Consider the following 19,766-nt stretch of genomic DNA (forward strand, 5'->3'; position numbering starts at 1 on the left):
GCGTGGTAACCTCTGAAAAACTTGGAAGAAACAACCGCAAAAGTAGAAAAGCCTAACACAGCCAAGATTCGAAGAAACCTTATCTCGTCTAGTTAGTTAAGTAACCAAAAGAGTAGCGGATTAATCAACTTCCCAACCTATGAAAAACTGGAATCTCCTGCAAGAAAGGAAACAATAAACAGATTTGCAGGGACAATTAACAATCTAAGTTAAATCTCAACAAGATCACAACTTCCCTTAGACAAATCGTTGATCATCAAACATATACGCTTCTAATATACTTTCGAAGAAAAAAAGGAGGGCAAAATATAGGGGATTAAAAAAAGGAGGACAAAATATAGGGGATTAACCAGGATCTCACCATCATCTATCGAATGTAAGTTCTTGAAATTGCAGATAACCAGAACGAAGTAGCAGAGATTAGCAGCAACAATTGAAGGAATCAAGATCAATACCTAACGAAAAAGAGGAACGAAGAAGATTTACCGAAAACACCGGATTTCTTCACGCCCTCGACAACGAATCCGGTATCAATCTTCACAATCCGAGGCCACGACTAAATTGGAGGAGATTAGAAGGAATAATAGAAGGAACAAAGAGGAGGGCTAAGGGGACACGGAAGTTTGCTTCGTCGTCGTTATCCCTTCCGTGGGCTTCTTCTTCGTGCTTTCTTGCCCCCTTCCTCTGGGCTTTATTGAGCGAACGGCGCTGCGGAAGTTGGAAAAGACCTCCTTTTTTTCTTTTTATTAATAATAAGGAAAGTAATATAATTTTCCCAACATCTCTTTGGGTGGGAGGTGAGAGGTGAGAGGTGAGAGGTGAGAGGTTGCTTGTGGCGGTGAGAGGTTGAGAGGTTGCTTGTGGCGGTGAGACCGTTCGGCTTGTGGCGGTGAGAGGTGAGAGGTTGCTTGTGGCGGTGAGACCTCCGCAGGTGAGAGGTTACTTGTGGCGGTGAGAGTAAGGAAAGTAATAAAGAAAAGACCTCCGCAGGTGAGAGGTTGCTTGTGAGAGGTTGCTTGTGGCGGTGAGACCGTTCGGCTGGTGAGAGGTTGCTTGTGGAGGTGAGAGGTTGCTTGTGGCGGTGAGACCGTTCGGCTGAGAGGTTGCTTGTGGCGGTGAGACCGTTCGGCTGGCCGACACCTATTTGGGCCGCCCAAGTGGAACGCGCTTTGGTGGCAGCGTGTCACACGGTACTCGCCTACCTGATCTCTCCACGTGTACGGTGAATTGGTAATTTTCTTATTTTACAGGATGGATGGATGGATAGATGAATGGATTAAAACGTTTTTTGTTTCTATTCCTAAGATAAAAAATTCTTTCATGATTATTAATTTTTAATGTTACAAGATTTTGACTACATTTTAATCTATAGAATTAAACTTTTACTTCCTGATTTAATTTCGAAATAATAATCTACTTTTATTAAGGATAAAAATATTCATGATATTATTTTAATAACTAGAGAGATCACACACTCTATTTATAATTATAATGATAAAAAAATTTATGTTATGATCAAATTAGACCTTAAAAGTATTATTATTATTTATAACTCTTCAAGTTTATAATATTTCTAATAAATTTATTGATTATATTAGAGAAGATTAGATTATGTGATCCTATTTAATTAGGTAAGATATATTATGGATATGATTGGATTTTGATTATAGTTATTGCCTAATAGAAAGGAAGTTCAATTAAGGTAAGATTCATTAAGAGACATCAAAAGGTACGTGATAGGGGCAAAAATGGCGATGTGACACGTCATGACAGCATCCCCCTGAACGGCACACTGCCCGAGGCTCGCCATACCCTGCAGCAGCTCGACCTCCCACACAACCCCAGTGGCAATGTCAGACGCCACCAAAGGTACAGTCCTGCCCTGCAGACAGCTACATCGGGTAACATCAAACCTCCTCTATAAATACCCCCGAGCCCTTGGCAAAAGGGGGGAAGACACACTCAACACACGGAGTTTTCTCCTCCTCCTAAACCCCCTCCACATCCTTCGCTAACTTGATCATCGGAGGGGTCGAGTCGAGCACCTCGGCCCGACCTGTGTGCAGGTGCGAGATGGTGTCGCCTCTTCCTAGCGCTGCGACGGAGCTTCTTCCCGACCCGCCCTACCGACCCGACCTCCCGACCTGAACCACCGAGCTCGGCTGCCGGGAGACCCCGAGGAGCGCCCCCGGAAAGATCCCCGTCATCCGGACCCGAACAAGCCGCGTCGGCCTCGAGGCCACGGCTAAAAAAGTTACTTACCGTAACAGATTGGCGCTAGAGGAGAAGCGAGGTAGGCTCTGGGAATAGCGGGAGGGGCCGAGGTGTCGAGGCCGTGCAAAGATCTCGGCTGTAGCCGAGGAGTAGAGGAACTGAGGCACGCGGGTTGGCTACGCGTGTGGGACCGAGGGGCCTACGAGGGGTCGAGGCGCGCGGGCTGGTCGCGCGCGTGGGACCAAGGGGTCGAGGCGCTCGGTGCGGTCGGGCTGGCCGCGCGCGTGGGACCGAGGGGCCCGCGAGGTGCTCGGCGCGGTTGGGCTGGCCGCGCGCGTGGGCCTCGACCCCTTGGTCCCACGCGCGCGACCAGCCCGTGCGCCTCGACCCCTCGTGGGCCCCTCGGTCCCACACGCGTAGCCAACCCGCGTGCCTCAGTTCCTCTGCTCCTCGGCTACAACCGAGATCTTTGCACGGTCGGCACCTCGGCCCCTCCAGCTGTTCCCAGAGCCTACCTCGCCTTCTCCTCTAGCGCCAATCTGTTACGGTAAGTAACTTTTTTAGCCGTGGCCTCGAGGCTGACGCGGCTTGTTCGGGTCCGGATGACGGGGATCTTTCCGGGGGCGCTCCTCGGGGTCTCCCGGCAAAAATGGCGATGTGACACGTCATGACAGCATCCCCTTGAGCGGCACACTGCCCGAGGCTCGCCATACCCTGCAGCAGCTCGGCCTCCCACACAACCCCAGTGGCAATGTCAGACGCCACCAAAGGTACAGTCCTGCCCTGCAGACAGCTACATCAGGTAACATCAAACCTCCTCTATAAATACCCCCGAGTCCTTGGCAAAAGGGGGGAAGACACACTCAACACACGGAGTTTTCTCCTCCTCCTAAACCCCCTCCACATCCTTCGCTAACTTGATCGTCGGAGGGGTCGGGTCGAGCACCCCGGCCCGACCTGTGTGCAGGTGCGAGATGGTGTCGCCTCTTCCTGGCGCTGCGACGGAGCTTCTTCCCAACCCGACCTACCGACTCGACCTCCCGACCCGAACCACCGAGCTCGGCTGCCGGGAGACCCCGAGGAGCGCCCCCGGAAAGATCCCCGTCATCCGGACCCGAACAAGCCGATCCCCGTCATCCGGACCCGAACAAGCCGCGTCGGCCTCGAGGCCACGGCTAAAAATGTTAATTGGCGCTAGAAGGAGGGCCCGAATGTTAAGGGATTGCCAGCTCGACTCCGTCTCACCCGCAGTCGAGCTAGAAGGAGGGCCCGAATGTCAAAGGGATTGCCAGCTCGACTCCGTCTCACCCGCAGTCGAACAGTCAAGCCCGATCGGGGCTCCGGGGGAGCATCCCCGCATAAGGGGTCCCCGCAACAAAGCTCCTCGGCCAGCCCACCCGCGTCCCACGCGCGCGGCCAGCCCAACCGCGCCGAGCGCCTCGCGGGCCCCTCGGTCCCACGCGCGCGGCCATACCGCCCGCGTCCCACGCGCGCGGCCAAACCGCTCGCATCCCACGCGCGCGGCCAGCCCGATCGCACCGAGGGCCTCACGGGCCCCTCGGTCCCACGCGCGCGGCCAAACCGCCCGCGTCCCACGCGCGCGGCCAGCCCAACCGCGCCGAGCGCCTCGCGGGCCCCTCGGTCCCACGCGTGCGGCCAGACCGCCCGCGTCCCACGCGCGCGGCCAAACCGCCCGTATCCCACGCGCGCGGCCAGCCCGACCGCACCGAGCGCCTCGCGGGCCCCTCGGTCCCACACGCGCAGCCAACCCGTGCCTCAGTTCCTCTGCTCCTCGGCTATGGCCGAGATCTTTGCACGGCCTCGGCACCTCGACCCCTCCCGCTGTTCCCAGAGCCTACCTCGCCTTCTCCTCTAGACCTCCCTGCTCGGCTTCTCCTTCCTGCGACCAAGCTTTGGTCTCCCTCTTCTCCTCCTCTTCTTATAGGCCTCCTCTTCTTATAGAGCGGTTGCACAAGCAGAGGGAAGTACGCTGCAACGATGGCCGGAGGTCAGCTCCAAGTGCTCGGGGCACTCGACCTTGCCAAGACGCGGTGGTATCACTTCACGGCCCCCGTCATTGCTGGCATGGGCTTCTTCACCGACGCCCACGATCTCTTCTGCATCTCCCACGTCACGAAGCTCCTTGGCCGCATCCATTCCTTCGACCCCAACTCGAAATCGCCCGGGACGCTCCCGCCCAACGTGGCCGCCGCCATCACCCGCGTGGCCTTCTGTGGTGCCCTCTCTGGCCAGCTCTTCTTCGGGTGGCTCGGCGGCAAGCTCGGCCGCAAGAAGGTGTATGGCGTGACGCTCATGCTCATGGTCATCTGCTCCTTCGCGATCGGCCTCTCCTTCGGTCGCACCGCCAAGGGCGTCATGGCCACCCTCTGCCTCTTCCGCTTCTGGCTCGGCTTTGGGTATCGGCGGCGATTACCTGCTCTCCGCCACCATCATGTCGGAGTACGCCAACAAGAAGACCCGTGGCGCCTTCATCGCAGTCGTTTTCACTACGCAGGGCTTCGGCATCCTCACAGGCGGAACAGTCTCCATCATCATCTCCGCCGCCTTCAAGGAGCGCTTCGACTATCCGGCCTACAGGGACGATCGCGCCGGCTCCACCGTCCCGGAGGCCGACTACATCTGGGTGCACAACTCTCATGCTGGGCGCCCTCCCGGCTGCCTTAACCTACTACTGGCGGATGAAGATGCTAGAGACCGCGCGGTACACTGCTCTTGTTGCCAAGAACGCGAAACGGGCGGCCCCCGAATGTCGAGGTATTATCCGACAGGCTCAAGCGTGCTCCCCACTTGCCTCGGCCACTTGGCCTCATGCGCAGCCAGCACGTAGCCTTGCTGCCTCGCTGCCTCGGCCACTCGGCCTCATGCGCAGCAAGTAGCACGCTGCCTCGGCCACTCGGCCCCATGCGCAGCCAACACGCTGCCTTGCTGCCTCGCTGCCTCGGCTCCTCGGCCTCACGCGCAGCCAGCAAGCAGCCTCGCTGCCTCGGCCTTCAACTCATCCTGATTCCCATACTTGGAAGCACCCAAGTCATAGAGCCGCCCCGGCATGTAACCTGAGAGGAGAAGTGTCACAGAATAGTTTAGACCAAGGCCGACTCGGTCAACATGTGAGGGCGGAGGCAGCCAGACGTGGGTGACTCCAGCGTTGGCTATATCAGAGACTTTGTCTTTCAAGAAGTTATACCAGCCGCCTTGCTGCCTCCACGACTCCCAGTTGAAGCCCTGCAACGTATTCGTTTCTCTTACTGTAAACGCAATGAAGGACGAAGGAAAGAAATGGATCTGTTTATCTCTACCTGGAAGAGTATCTGGGACTGAGCCAAGTTCGGAACGACAAGAAACAGAAACAGAAACATCCAAGGACCAAGTGATTTCACTTTCAGATCTGAAAAAAAAGAGGATGCAAACGAATTATAAACAGATATCTACATGAAAAGAAACAAAATAACAAGTCACCATACACCACAAAAACATATCAAACCCTAGACATCTCGGACAACTCAAGCACACGCAATGCATCTCTCGTATGATGATCTTTGATTGTTTCCCCAAACAAGCTAAATATTTCACAGCAAACCTAATTTAGGATAATGACACAAGTATGAAGACTAACTAATCGTTAAAAGTTGTGTTTAGATCTCCAAACAAGCAAAATATTTCACAGAAACCCTATTCACTACCTCAGGCCCCCTAAAACGTTTAAAGTTGTGTTTAGATCCGACCCGACTTGCTAGCGGGTCTATATACTCGAACCATAATTCTGCCAGTCAAATTAAACGGGTCAGATCATTTCATTCGATGGTTACGGATCGAGATCGACAGGCCCAGCAGACATGAGCTGATCCGCTCTTCTGTTTGGATCTAGCTAAATGCACAATTAAAAGAAACGCTCTTAACTATATCTATTTTAAGCTTCTCCTCCTCTTTCTCGTTCTAGTCAACAACCACACCACCGACGTTCCACTTCCATACATTTGATGGGAACATCGAGTTCCTCCTCCTCCTCGTTCGACTCAGTTCTTCAATGATTGCCTCCAAAACCAGCTTGGTTTCATGGGTCAACGGGCTGGGTGGCGCCCGTTCCCTCCACTTTGATGTGATTATTTTGTGCTCCTCTCAGATGTTGTTACATGCACGTTTCTCCTGTCAGAATGAGAGGTTCAGTGGTAAGCAGCAAACAGAAATGAAAGTGATTGAGTGGAATCTTAGTTTGCGACGAGAGAATCCGCTGTCTCAAGTCTTGTTTCGGGATCCAATCTTATATGTGATGCTCGAGAGTCCAATCTCAATTCATGAGTTTCCGCTTACGAGAGTTGTTTCATTCCTCGTTGCTTCAGCGCTTAAATCCTTTAGTTCTGTTGCGGGAAGGAAATTCGATTCCTAAATCATACTTGAGAGTGGAATCCCGAATGGAATCGTGTTTGTATGATTCTTAATTAAAGTGAATGAGTCATCGTGCGGCCCAGCCCTTTAAGCATGGGTTAAACAACCAAAAGAAACCTTCGAAAGCATAAGCCTTTTCCATGGTTTCATGAGACAAATTAAGTTGTGTAATATATGATGAAGCAGCATGAGTTGTAAGAGAGAGGTATAGATAAGATTCATAATATGTTTGAGTGTTGGTGCAGTCAATAACGGAGAAATCGAACGTGATATTGGGATGCATTTTTACTTTAATCATTGGCATCGATGAGGCCATCTGAGAGGAGACATAAACCATGTTATTTAATCCCTCCCTTTTTTTCTCTCAAGTCAAACGATTAGTATATTGCATGGTGTCAATCAACCTTATGCATGCATGCACGTACTTACGGAAAGCTTCCCTTTTGATTCGTTAATGAAGATTAGTGTTAGCTTATTCCAACAGTACACTAACATCTCCTCTTAAAATAATTTCGAATAAATACAAATTCTTCGCAATAATCAGAGTATTTCCTTTTTTTTTTTACAATTGGTATGATTAATCATAGTCTCTTCTTTTGAGTGTTAGAATTGAATGCATGCATCTGAAAGCCAAATGAGTGTTAGAATTGAATGCATGCATCTGAAAGCCAAATTTCGAATGCATACATGCATGCATCTCTACGTGACGTAAAGATATGAGTTATTTTTCTTTTGGTCGACACTAGAGATGATTTGTGGGCCAAAAATCCACAACTATTTGCATCACATAGCAACATTGATAAGATATGAATTGCTCCTAGTCATTTCTTGCTTTACAAATGATTCCACTCCACATGTGCATCACATGCATATCCCAGATCGATTCCACTCCACATGTGGCGGTGAGAGGTTGCTTGTGGCGCTGAGACCGTTCGACTGAGAGGTTGCTTGTGGCGGTGAGACCGTTCGGCTGGCCGACACCTATTTGGGCCGCCCAAGTGGAACGCGCTTTGGTGGCAGCGTGTCACACGGTACTCGCCTACCTGATCTCTCCACGTGTACGGTGAATTGGTAATTTTCTTATTTTACAGGATGGATGGATGGATAGATGAATGGATTAAAACGTTTTTTGTTTCTATTCCTAAGATAAAAAATTCTTTCATGATTATTAATTTTTAATGTTACAAGATTTTGACTACATTTTAATCTATAGAATTAAACTTTTACTTCCTGATTTAATTTCGAAATAATAATCTACTTTTATTAAGGATAAAAATATTCATGATATTATTTTAATAACTAGAGAGATCACACACTCTATTTATAATTATAATGATAAAAAAATTTATGTTATGATCAAATTAGACCTTAAAAGTATTATTATTATTTATAACTCTTCAAGTTTATAATATTTCTAATAAATTTATTGATTATATTAGAGAAGATTAGATTATGTGATCCTATTTAATTAGGTAAGATATATTATGGATATGATTGGATTTTGATTATAGTTATTGCCTAATAGAAAGGAAGTTCAATTAAGGTAAGATTCATTAAGAGACATCATTGATGGAAGGAACTCTCATAATAACTTATTATGAGATAGAACATAAAGACGAATGTACAGGATGCAATAGAGAGATTATGATTTCTCTCTCAACCACCATAATTGAGGTCAGGTGAAAAGATAGGAAGATACGAGAGAAAGAGTATAGTTATCCTTGTAAATTGATAGCAATTTTGGATAAAGACATCTCTAAATCACATAAAGATTTTAGATCTAAAGACGTCTCCAAATCACATATTCAGATGACATCGAAAGGTACGCACCGTAAAAACTAATATAATGTTATTTGATTTCAATCATGGCATAAAATTTTTTCGATATTACATATAGCATATCACATATTTTATGCTTATGGAGAATGCACCTATTTTCACATTTCATTAGAGAAGATTAGATTAAGTGATCCTATTTAATTAGGTAAGATATATATATATTAGAGAAGATTATGAAGAATGCACCTCTATTAGAGAAGATTACGGAGAATGCACCTCTATTAGAGAAGATTAGATTAAGTGATCCTATTTAATTAGGTAAGATATATATATATATATATATATATATATATATATATATATATATATATATATATATATGTATATATATGTATGTATATATATATATGTATATATATGTATGTATATATATATATATGTATATATATGTATGTATATATATATATGTATATATATGTATGTATATATATATATGTATATATATGTATGTATATATATATATATATATGTATATATATGTATGTATATATATATATGTATATATATGTATGTATATATATATATGTATATATATGTATGTATATATATATATATGTATATATATGTATGTATATATATATATATATGTATATATATGTATGTATATATATATATGTATATATATGTATGTATATATATATATGTATATATATGTATGTATATATATATATATATGTATATATATGTATGTATATGTATATGTATATATATGTATGTATATATATATGTATATATATGTATGTATATGTATATACATATATATATATATATGTATATATATATATACATACATATATATACATATATACATATATATATGTATATATATGTATGTATATATATATACATATATATATCTATACATTTATACATATATATATATACATACATATATATATATATACATACATATATATATATATATACATATACATGCATATATATATATACATATACATATATATATATATATACATATACATATATATATATATATACATACATATATATATACATATACATATATATATACATATACATATATATATACATATATATATATACATATATATATATATATACATATATATATATATATATATATATATATATATATATATATATATATATATATATATATAACACCAGACATTAGCATGATGTTTTTCGATATAAATTTTTTTAATGTGCTGATCAGCTAAAAATATTTTCAGATTATCATAAGATCTTAAAATAAAATCCTGTCATTTCTTTCAACTTCAAAATAATAATTCCTAAATAAAGGGATGGCATATTTATTCTTTAGGTATGCTGTCATAATCAGTGTTCATAGATTGTCAGTCATATTGGAATCTACCATACATTTTGTTGATCTTTAATCTGATAAAGATATGTACTGTATATAATAAATAATAACAATATAGTAAACCATATCATAAAGCTTGAGTATAGCTGAGCTTAAGCAACTCAGTTAAACCAACCACAAGAAGCTAAGCAACAACTAAAGTACTGGTTGACCAAACTGTCTTCTTTTAGATGTGTAATACAAGTTGCAAATTGACCATATCATATTGGAATGAAAAAGGAAAAGTCTTATAGACCAGCATGAACCACAACCAACAATGAAACTTGTATTGAGATGTAAATGCAAGGTTTAATTGGCACAAGTAAACTTCTGCAGGAGACGAACCTTGATAACCTTTACATTTCTTCATTGTTGTGGTTGCCTGTGAAGACTGGTTCAAGCAGAGGAGTACACTTCAAACAAAATTATACTTGGAAGGAAAGTATACAAAGATGTTGGCTCTGCAGGAAAAAATGGCAATGGTCTCTCAGGAATTAACTTTGAACAACTGGGAGTAGCTGACCTCATGAACATCAGAAACTTGAATTTAAATCAGACTGGAGAAGTCTCTTCAAGCATGTTAAGACGGCAGGATATAAAGATATAAAGCATGAAGTTGTGCCACAATATTACTGGATGCAAATAATTTTTATCAATACATCGCTCAAAGGAAAACAACAAATGATAAAATAACGAAGATGTGGAACAGATCTTTCAGTCATTTGATGAGCAAAGCAATCCTGCTTCATGTGAAAAAATTGAAAATTGGAAATTGAAAAGCTAAAAATAGCACAGCATTTTAACTATACAAGTACAATCTAGCAAAAGAACCACTTGTATTCCAAACATCCAAAAGGCAGTTCAGCATTGATTTACAACCTTTGCAAGAAGTGAACCCACCGAGCATTATCATGCCGATATCATACACTTTTCATAGTCTACATCAACTTCTCAGGCAGACAGGTCAAGGTAACTTTTCTCTAGGTATGTTTTGATATCAAGCACATATCCACAAAATCTAACCAGTTCTCAAACTTTTAATAAATTTTCCTTTCAGATCAACATGACATGATGATCCGTAATAAATCCTAAAGATCTTCTTACAAAAGAAATTCTCACCTTCTTTTATCATCTAGTAAGACAACCTCAAGTTAACAATGATATTTGGGAATTCTCTTTGTGCTTTACTTTGAAGTTTATGCCATAATTGTTCAGCCATTTGAGCTGCACATGAGCATACCACTTTATGCATCATCAGGTTATTTAAGGTACTCGTAATGTCTTGAACAGGATTTGATATTGGGTATCAATTGATCTCAAATCATTTCTGTATCCCTGTATCAAATTTCAAGCAACCAACTTCGCAGTCCTAAGGTGAATATGTAACAGATACACATTCAGAAACACAACTGGCTCTCGTCAAATAGGAAAAGAAATTTGGATTGGTTTTCACCAATCCACAAAGTAGCTATTCAACAGCCATTTAAGTTAAACCAAGAATTATGATAAGACATATTAGAGAAATCTTTGAAACCAGAAATTAACCTAGCTTTCCAATTTCTTTGGCTTCTCTCCAATGTTATCTACTTTACATAAACACCACCCTCACATTCAATCATTACATAGTATGTTTTCTTAATTTTCCAACTTTCCTTAGAAGAGAACTGAATCTTTGCTATAGTAGCTCTATCTAAAAATCACAAGATTAAAGACAAAATGATTACTTACTTGATGCCAGTCTCTTTTCTTTTGGTCGGTATTCGATACAACTTTGTTTCTCTTATTTAATCTAACACATAGCCTCCAGAATATAGATATTTGGAACAAGTCACCACATAAAACCCAATCGAAAGTCCCTTACCTTAATCAGCATGCCACATTAATAGGACTGAGTTGGCATCAAAAGAGCAAGCATGAAGGCCTCTTAAATTCCAAGCGTCACCTATCGAAGAAGATACTCTGTCTACCAGTGTATAAAGAGTACCTAAAGGTTATTACCAATGAATCTTTCCTAACTCTAACTTCTTAATTGCCAATTGCTTCTACCCCTTTCGATTCCAGAGAAGATCATTGAGCTTCTTGTTCTTGAGGCATTAAGGAGCTGACAAGAAAAATGGAGACTGTAGCTATAATCATTAATCAAAACACAATGAAACCATCCTCAGCTTCAGTAAAGTCTCTTTATAAATCAGCCTCACAACTCCACAACAAACAATTCGACCAAGAACCACAACACTTTTTCTTGGTGTCACACGAATGATACTGTACTGAATCTATCAAACTAGGTGCAATGGACAATCAAAGTAAACAGCCAGAGTGCTAAGATTCAACTGACATGGAGAGTACTAAGAGAATTGGATTTGCTTCTTGGTTATAAGCCTTAATCAGATCCAAACATGATGTAGATAGAGCATTACATTAATTGTTTCATTAAGCATAGGACTAAATCAGTTCCCTTCTCAAGAATACTCCCACTGGATGAACAAAATCTGAAGCAACAAACGAAGAGGTATATGTTAACAGATCATTGCAGAACTTTGCATACACCTGCAAGAAGAGAAACCTGTTCTCAAGTACGCTTCATCCATGCGCTAAGATCAGAACAGCAAAAAGTAAAAGCACCCAAAAGACAGAACAAGAGGGACGATTCAGCAAAGAGAATCAAAGCAAGCAACCAAAGTGTACCGAGTCACAGCTGTGAATGCCCATGGATCGGGAGGCGGCGGAAGTGTCGGATCAAGCCCCGCCGGCCCGGTGGCGGTAGAGCTTGTCGAAGACGAGGAGCGTGGTGACGAAGCCGATGAAGCACATCGAATTTGTCATCCATGTCCTCTTCCATAAGAATTTGACTAATATAGCCGAGTACCATATCTGGAGATAATTCAGGAACTACCAGGGAATCCATCTCACTGCTATCGGTCATTTTTTATAGCTGAGTACACCAATTTCCTACAATCAAGCAACGATTTTACACTCTGTATAAAAATAAATACATACAAACATATTTCTAAAATAAACTTAAGCATGATTGCAGCCTAAAGTGTTCCTCGTTCACAAAGAAGAGCAAATATCCAAGAACAAGAAAAGAACAACGCAGATATATACCTATGTTAACACGGTGAAGGAGAAAACAACCATCAAATGGAACGGATAACCTCAGATCTCGCTACAATCATAGCATATACCTACTGTTACCTAAAGGGTTTTCATATATGATAAGATTCTAACACCTCAAAAAGACAATAGATCAAGGATAAACTCTTCTAATCTTCTAATACATGAAGAATCTAAAATATTGGATCCTAAATACTAAGAAAAGAAAACCCAACAAGAAACTGATCAGCAAGAAATCTCGAACTGTGAGAATTGACCCAAAAAATCAAAGCACAAATGAGAAGTGAGGGATGATGAGAGGAATTTTAGGAAAAAAATCAGATCTTGATTAACGAGACATGAAGTCAACAGAACGATTAAGTTACGAGCTTGAGATCCGTGGAGAAGTTAAAAGGAATTAAGCGAGAAAGCGACAGAGACTTTACCTTATCGCCTAAGGAGCAGCTCCAGTTTGAGGATGGAAGGAGAGGAGCAGCCTGGTCTCAGCAGATCGCTTAGTCTATTTATATAGTGTATTATGGTGTTGACGATGACGACGCAAAAAAAAGGAATAGCGACACGAGGGAGAGAGACACAAAAGTGTAGTGTATCCTATCTCTTTCATCCGGAAGCTTCAAGGAAGGAGGTGTCGCCCCACGACATCGCCGGATGCCCCACCGTTGTCGAACAAGGCTACGCGCGGGTCGAGCTTGACCGGCGACTATTCTCTCGCTTGTTTCCCAAGCCATTAAACTCATGCCTTGGGTTGATTGATCCGACAACTGCGGATGGGCCACGCGGCTTGATGGGTACGTCCTCGTCCTCATAGATACCTCTCTTTTTAATTCTTTTTAGAGTGATATTACCAGTTATACTAAAAGTAAAAAATTCTCATAGATACCTCTCTCTCTCTCTCTCTCTCTCTCTCTTCCACTACTAAATCACAATTGATTCTCCTCATCCACATAATGCATCTACACCTAGAACTCCTTTGTGTATCAATATGATTTTAAATTATTTTCTAATTTTTTTTCAATTGGAGCTATACTAAATTGCTTATAAACATAAACATTTCCCAAGCCATTAAACTATTCTCTCGCTTGTTTCCCAAGCCATTAAACTCATGCCTTGGGTTGATTGATCCGACGACTGCGGATAGGCCACGCGGCTTGATGGGTATGTCCTCGTCCTCATAGATACCTCTCTTTTTAATTCTTTTTAGAGTGATATTACCAGTTACCAATTATACTAAAAGTAAAAAATTCTCATAGATACCTCTCTCTCTCTCTCTCTCTCTCTTCCACTACTAAATCACAATTGATTCTCCTCATCCACATAATGCATCTACACCTAGAACTCCTTTGTGTATCAGTATGATTTTAAATTATTTTCTAATTTTTTTTCAATTGGAGCTATACTAAATTGCTTATAAACATAAACATTCCAAAACCTAGATTTTTCTGATAACTTCGCACATCAATCTCAATAGATTTTTCCTCATGAGATTAGCCTTTTATACTTATTATCTCATATTTACCCACCAAGAATACAATAATGTCACGAACTTAGTTGGTTTTGCCTAAGTCATGCGGCATCCTTGCGTGTCCGTCCGCAAAGGTCAGCCTCCCCGAAGCTTCTCATGGTCCCTTAGGACCTACAAAAGAGAAAATGGGCTAGAGAAAGCGCTTCACTCGGGATCCACAAGCAAACATTCCAGGAAACACTTCATAGACAATGCAAATTACAAACAGACTTTACAAGCTCTGAACAGTTGCACAACAAAGGGTTAAAATGGTCCACTACAGACCGAGAATCTCTCACAAGTGTCCACATGACACAACCTTTTATTTACAAGCCTAAAGCGGCCACCAAACCAAACTAAAATGGGACTATTAAGCCTTCGGTCGTCCCTCTACATGTTGTGCAAAGCATGAACATACCAAAAGACACGGACATACATAAGCATTACATCAAACATCCTGTTTAGAAGTTTGTCCGTGACATTCTCCCCCACTTATTCCTTCGACGTCCTCGTCGAAGCCTTTGCCGACACTGCAACTCCTCGCCTTTGCTGAGTCTTCAATCTTCTGCTCCGGCTGCAATGCGTCTCTTGGCTCCCAGCTGCTCTCCGCTGCTATTTTTGAGTAGTCGAACCTTTGATCCGCCCTGCTGCTTCAACTCGCCAATGACTCTGACTCTTGTGTGGGGTTGGCTGAGTTGTGTTGATCCCTGTTGGTTCCTGCGGATCCTCTAGATGAAGGAAAAGACTATCCTTACTATATGCCAGTCTCTCAAATGACTCATGTTGCTTGAACTGGATGAATGCTTGTTGGAGCTTTGACGAGCATCGTCTCGCAAACTTTTAAAGTTTTTGGGTCCTTCATAAAATTCGTCCAACGACTCTTCTTTCACTTAGTTGTCGCTTCCAAGTAGGTTCGCATCACATCCGCTTTCGATTGGCATTTCGTTGGGAAATGAAGCAGACAATCTACTCTCAGTAGTACTGATCACCGTTGGTGTGAATTTGACAACCATTGTCTCCCATTATCTTCAAAGGGTCTTTGAACCTGTGCAGAGCTCCTCTGCTGGATAGATAAGAGAATTGGGGTACTCGATTTCGCCTATTCTCTTAAGAGTTGAGAAGGCAAAGGTTACTTGACTTCGCCCACCTCCTCGAGGTTGTACTCCATGCATCGAGCTGGTTACTGGCCTTCGCCTGCTCTTTGCTCACACTTCTGAAGCACATAAAGTGTTTGCACTCCTTGCATTGAGTTAGCTACTGTGATTCACCTTCTCAATGTCATCAAACTTCTGGAATGCAGAAAGTTTTCACCCCAACTTGGAGTAATTCTCTAATAGATTTGGTCGCTTCTGGGATTGTATTGTCTTCTCTATCAACCTTGCCGGCTACTCCACTGAGTAGCAAAGGTACAACACCGCGTACTGCCTGCTTCGTTCCTTGGTCATGCACTCTTGCATGACCCGAAGTCCTTCGCTTTCGGCTATCTTGATGAGAAGCTTGCTGACACCGGTCTTACGAAGTTCCTTGGCCTCTGCCCTTCAGCCTTGTCTCGGTACTTGGAGTTTGCCTCTGCATGCTCCACCTCCTCGGCCCCTTTTACAACCAAGCGCTCTCCCTCCATGAGAGCAAGGGAGCAATGACTTTCACGGAAGTCCCGCCTCTACGGTACCATGACGCTGCCATGCCCATGGCCCTACTATTTGTCGCCTCGCATCTGCATCCCTTTTCTTCACGATCAGTAGATATGTCTCTGTGGCACTCCTCCGAGTCCACCTCCATTCTAACTGATGCTTGATTTTGGGTAGCTAAGTCCCTCTGGACTCGTCGTCGCTTCCTCGCCCCTTTCGACCCCCTACTTCAACACCTCTGTGTTCTCCAAGCAACTCCCTTTGGTCGATGGAAAGACATACTGCAACTCCCTCTGCCATCACGTTGTAGGGTTTGCACCGATTCTGTTCTCCTTAGCTTCCTTGATAGCAATATTCTTCCAAAAAATTATTGCAGGTAAATGAATCACTAGACAAAATCTTGAAAGCAGGAAAAAAATGAAATCCACCCATCCCCAATCTATAAGAAAGATTAATTGCTTCAGCAACAGCAAATAACCTCCCAGAATTATCTTGTCTCCAGTAGCTTGTGTCAGGTTCATAGTGGCATGTCCACTGAAGTTCTTAAAGGGTTCTTGAAAGAACTAATGAGATCAAATTAACATGAGGCAGCTAACTCTACAAGTTATTTAATAAAAGTGGCTCAGATGAATTAGCTCAAAAACCAAAAACAAGAATAGGAGCGTGGTTTTGTTTTCCAGTTGATCCCAGCAATTTGGAACTTGTCCAAGTCAACAGAAACTCAAAGGTTTAGATGAAACTATTGAAACCACTAGGACACACAGTAGGATTCATAAAAATGATAGAACTGACCCTGATTCCGTCAGTTTATTTAAAAGATGTACCTATTCTCAATGAATGTTTTTTAAACAAATAATTGTACTCCAGAAGTTAGATCTGATGAAAAGAAGGGGCTATCAGCTGAAAATAAACGGCAGACTGCTGAAGAATTACAATACTTCTGTATTTATTTATTATTTCTTTCCTCAAAGTGTTCTTTAGTAAGTTAAAGGTCTTAGTCTATTTGAGAAATAGATTGATATCTACGCAGAAAAGCAATTACTGTTTAAAAAATTCTTAACAAATTGAATATCTTTATGGCCTAGGGCCTACTTATCCCTTCTTCTCTACTATTTCTTTGTTCATCCCCTGACCTCTTTTTCTTGCCTTGACTCTTGGATTACAACAAAAATGACAATAAAGCAGTATATAGACAGTTGGATCATCACCATGGTTTTAGATTCACAAAATACTACCACACCCACCATACAGTATAGGTTCGATGGTGTATAATCAACTAAATAATTTTTATTTTTTATAAGTTGGTGTTCGGTATCATAGCAATTGAAATGTACTGGTCTGACAAGGTTCTGGTATAAGTGCCATAGCAATATTTAAAACACTGATCACAACATAGAGCATATACCTTATGTAGGAAGACATGTGCATGCATAAGTAATCTTTACTATCAAATATACACGATTAATTCTAAGGCCACCATCCATTCAATTAAAGGCTCCTCCAAATCTAAAAATTAACTTGTTATCTCAATCTCATTCATTCATAACACTCATACCACGTCAAATTACTCAAAATCATGCTAACAAACAATGCATATCTCACCATAATGAAGACACCAAAGAATAGCTTCTAAGACCTGACTATGGTATTAAAAATTGTGAATCATGGGCATGGAAAATAACTGCCGATATCTAAAAGCCAACATAGCCATGTGCCCATATTTATATAGATGTACTATGAAAATATGAGCCACCTTATCGGTATAGCTTAAACATGGTTATAGATGATAGCCAATGGATTGAGTCCTTCAGGTTAGGTTGGTTCAACTTATATGCTTGGTCCACCATGGCAACCACCTATGTGTCATTTGCACTTAAATTACATATATATGGACCTTATAGCAGGCATATACAAACACACCACATATTGGCGCTGCATATAGGTCATGCAGTGTGGCCTACGGAGAGCATCCACAAATGCAGAAGCATAAGTAGGTGCATGAATGGATCTTAAAAACTATGGTGACTAGATAATATGATAAGGCTTTTTAAGCCGCAAACTATGGTCTCTACTTTTCCTTTCCCTCTTGCACATATGTTTGAAGGCATAAGCATTGATGATAAGATTTTCAAGTCACATCATTTATATATGTCTAGTTTATTAAACACAACAATATAAAGTGTAATTAATGATACTCTCTTCCCATTGTGATTCAAAAAATAAAATAAATCTAATTACCTAGCAAAAGTATTTTAAAACACAGCATTTAATGAGAAAATGTAGTACCGTGTGCACAGGTGTCCAACGTTCACTTGCAAGCTCGTAACCATTTGGATCATCACCAGGGGGATGAAGGATAGATATGCAAACACGCCCGTCAGAGTAGACTGGTGTTCACATCAAAGATACATTCTTCAATAGAAATATTGCAGTAATACATAAAAGGAAAAGAATTCTTGTAGACATAAATTTAGTATCTTACCATTTGGATGCCACATCTCTGATGTAAATCTAACTGAAGGAGGGCTGTTTGGGTAGTTGGAAGGAAAACTCATAATGGCATTGAAATAGCCACCATCACTGCAACAGAATTTATACAGACAAGGTTTATAAATGGAACTTTTCATATCTGAACTTTACAAGAACATTAGTTTGGTGCACATACATCATGGTTTCCTTAATAATCTAATGAACAAGCTCATCAGGTAGGAGTTTAAAACAATATTTTTAGATGACTTCCCCATTTAGAAGATCAAAACAGTGATAGCACTTAGCACTATAAAAAATTATGGTTTCATTGTCTTGATATCTAAGGTTCTCTAATCGATTATCTATCACAAACCGTGGAGAACATATTAGTGACAGAACAGCCATCGCTCGTGATCATACCAAATTCACAAAAATAATTAAAGAACTTGGAAAAGGAACAAAGCCGTAAGAATACTCAACAAACAGAACAAGAAACACGAACCGCATATTACACTCCTCTTCGGATTCCAATAGAAGGTCAAGTCCCAGGAGACAGAAATTTCGATAACCTGAGTCAGGTTCACATTACCAATCTCACGAAGGAGAATAAATATCCCTTTCTCCCAGGATCAATTTAAAGATCCAAACTTTAGAAAAACGAACTCCCTATTCCAAACCATTAACGTCCTAAATCGCAAAAACCCCATCGTACTACAACGAGGATCCACCAAAGCAACAAAATCGGAGGGAAGAAACAAAGAAATTCGACCAATCAATTAAAGAAACCACATAAATTATACAATTCATGAGAAGATCACTAACTAAAGCGTATCCGGCGGCCCAATAATCGTGACGTTCCACTCGAAGACGTTGCTGTCATCAACCAGGCCAGCAGAGAACCCGTCCACCGGGTTCTTCATGAGATCTGATCCAAGAACAAGACAAACAAGCCATAAGCCTCGATTGATCGCACAAGAAATCCTAGAACCGAAACCCCACGCAAGAAAAGAAGCAGGCATAGGAAGATTCGATCCGTACCACGGAGCTGCTTTTGAAGCAGAAGGCTTGCCTGGGTCGTCGCCGCCATGAACGAGAGAGATGGACTCTGGTTCGGCCCTTTGACTGAGGTTGAGACTTGAGAGAGAGGAGAGGAGGAGAGGCGACCGGTGTTCGTAAACCGACCCGAGCATATATTTATATTTATATTTATTTTTTGTATTTTATATTTATATTATGATTATGTTTATATTTA

The 19,766-nt window shown here is 41.9% G+C and overlaps 3 protein-coding genes across 6 annotated transcripts; 2 read left to right on the top strand and 1 right to left on the bottom strand.

Annotated features, from left to right (window-relative positions):
• Window positions 1-3,487: 3,487 nt before the first annotated feature.
• On the top strand, window positions 3,488-4,090 carry LOC135613231 (siderophore biosynthesis regulatory protein URBS1-like). Its single transcript, XM_065110330.1, has one exon. It carries the CDS (start codon window positions 3,488-3,490, stop codon window positions 4,088-4,090), a length of 603 nt encoding a protein of 200 aa, XP_064966402.1.
• Window positions 4,091-4,212: 122 nt separating this feature from the next.
• Window positions 4,213-5,062, top strand: LOC135613232 (probable inorganic phosphate transporter 1-4). The gene is made up of 2 exons (XM_065110331.1): window positions 4,213-4,674; window positions 4,730-5,062. The coding sequence occupies exons 1-2, from the start codon at window positions 4,213-4,215 to the stop codon at window positions 5,060-5,062; spliced, it is 795 nt and encodes a 264-aa protein (XP_064966403.1).
• A 4,902-nt stretch (window positions 5,063-9,964) lies between these two features.
• On the bottom strand, window positions 9,965-19,711 carry LOC108952835 (ubiquitin-conjugating enzyme E2 7-like). 4 transcript variants are annotated; one of them, XR_010486843.1, is made up of 6 exons: window positions 19,553-19,711; window positions 19,337-19,439; window positions 18,528-18,625; window positions 18,332-18,432; window positions 12,488-12,751; window positions 9,965-10,263 (listed from the first exon to the last, which is right to left on the bottom strand). XR_010486843.1 is itself a non-coding variant. In XM_065108280.1 (5 exons), exons 1-5 carry the CDS (start codon window positions 19,599-19,601, stop codon window positions 10,228-10,230), a joined length of 387 nt encoding a protein of 128 aa, XP_064964352.1. In that variant the 5' UTR covers window positions 19,602-19,711; the 3' UTR covers window positions 9,965-10,227. The 4 variants fall into 4 exon arrangements, 2 of the variants coding, with proteins under 2 accessions (XP_064964352.1, XP_064964353.1); XR_010486844.1 differs by lacking the exon at window positions 9,965-10,263 and adding an exon at window positions 12,293-12,349; XM_065108280.1 differs by lacking the exon at window positions 12,488-12,751.
• Between the last annotated feature and the right edge of the window lie 55 nt (window positions 19,712-19,766).

The sequence above is a fragment of the Musa acuminata genome, chromosome BXJ2-5 (genome assembly GCF_036884655.1).
Source record: "Musa acuminata AAA Group cultivar baxijiao chromosome BXJ2-5, Cavendish_Baxijiao_AAA, whole genome shotgun sequence".
Lineage (NCBI taxonomy): Eukaryota > Viridiplantae > Streptophyta > Magnoliopsida > Zingiberales > Musaceae > Musa > Musa acuminata.

Bases quoted from the DNA above. Each gene is read 5' to 3' on its own strand.
- LOC108952835 (XM_065108280.1), bottom strand. From the start codon at position 19,601: ATGGCGGCGACGACCCAGGCAAGCCTTCTGCTTCAAAAGCAGCTCCGT. The intron at 19,440-19,552 runs GTACGGATCGAA...TTCTTGGATCAG, and splicing joins GCTTCAAAAGCAGCTCCGTG to ATCTCATGAAGAACCCGGTG. The intron at 10,264-18,331 runs GTACTACATTTT...TTTTTCCTGCAG, and splicing joins GTTGGACACCTGTGCACACG to AGCCAACATCTTTGTATACT.
- LOC135613231 (XM_065110330.1), top strand. From the start codon at position 3,488: ATGTCAAAGGGATTGCCAGCTCGACTCCGTCTCACCCGCAGTCGAACA.
- LOC135613232 (XM_065110331.1), top strand. From the start codon at position 4,213: ATGGCCGGAGGTCAGCTCCAAGTGCTCGGGGCACTCGACCTTGCCAAG. The intron at 4,675-4,729 runs GTACGCCAACAA...TTCACTACGCAG, and splicing joins TCCGCCACCATCATGTCGGA to GGCTTCGGCATCCTCACAGG.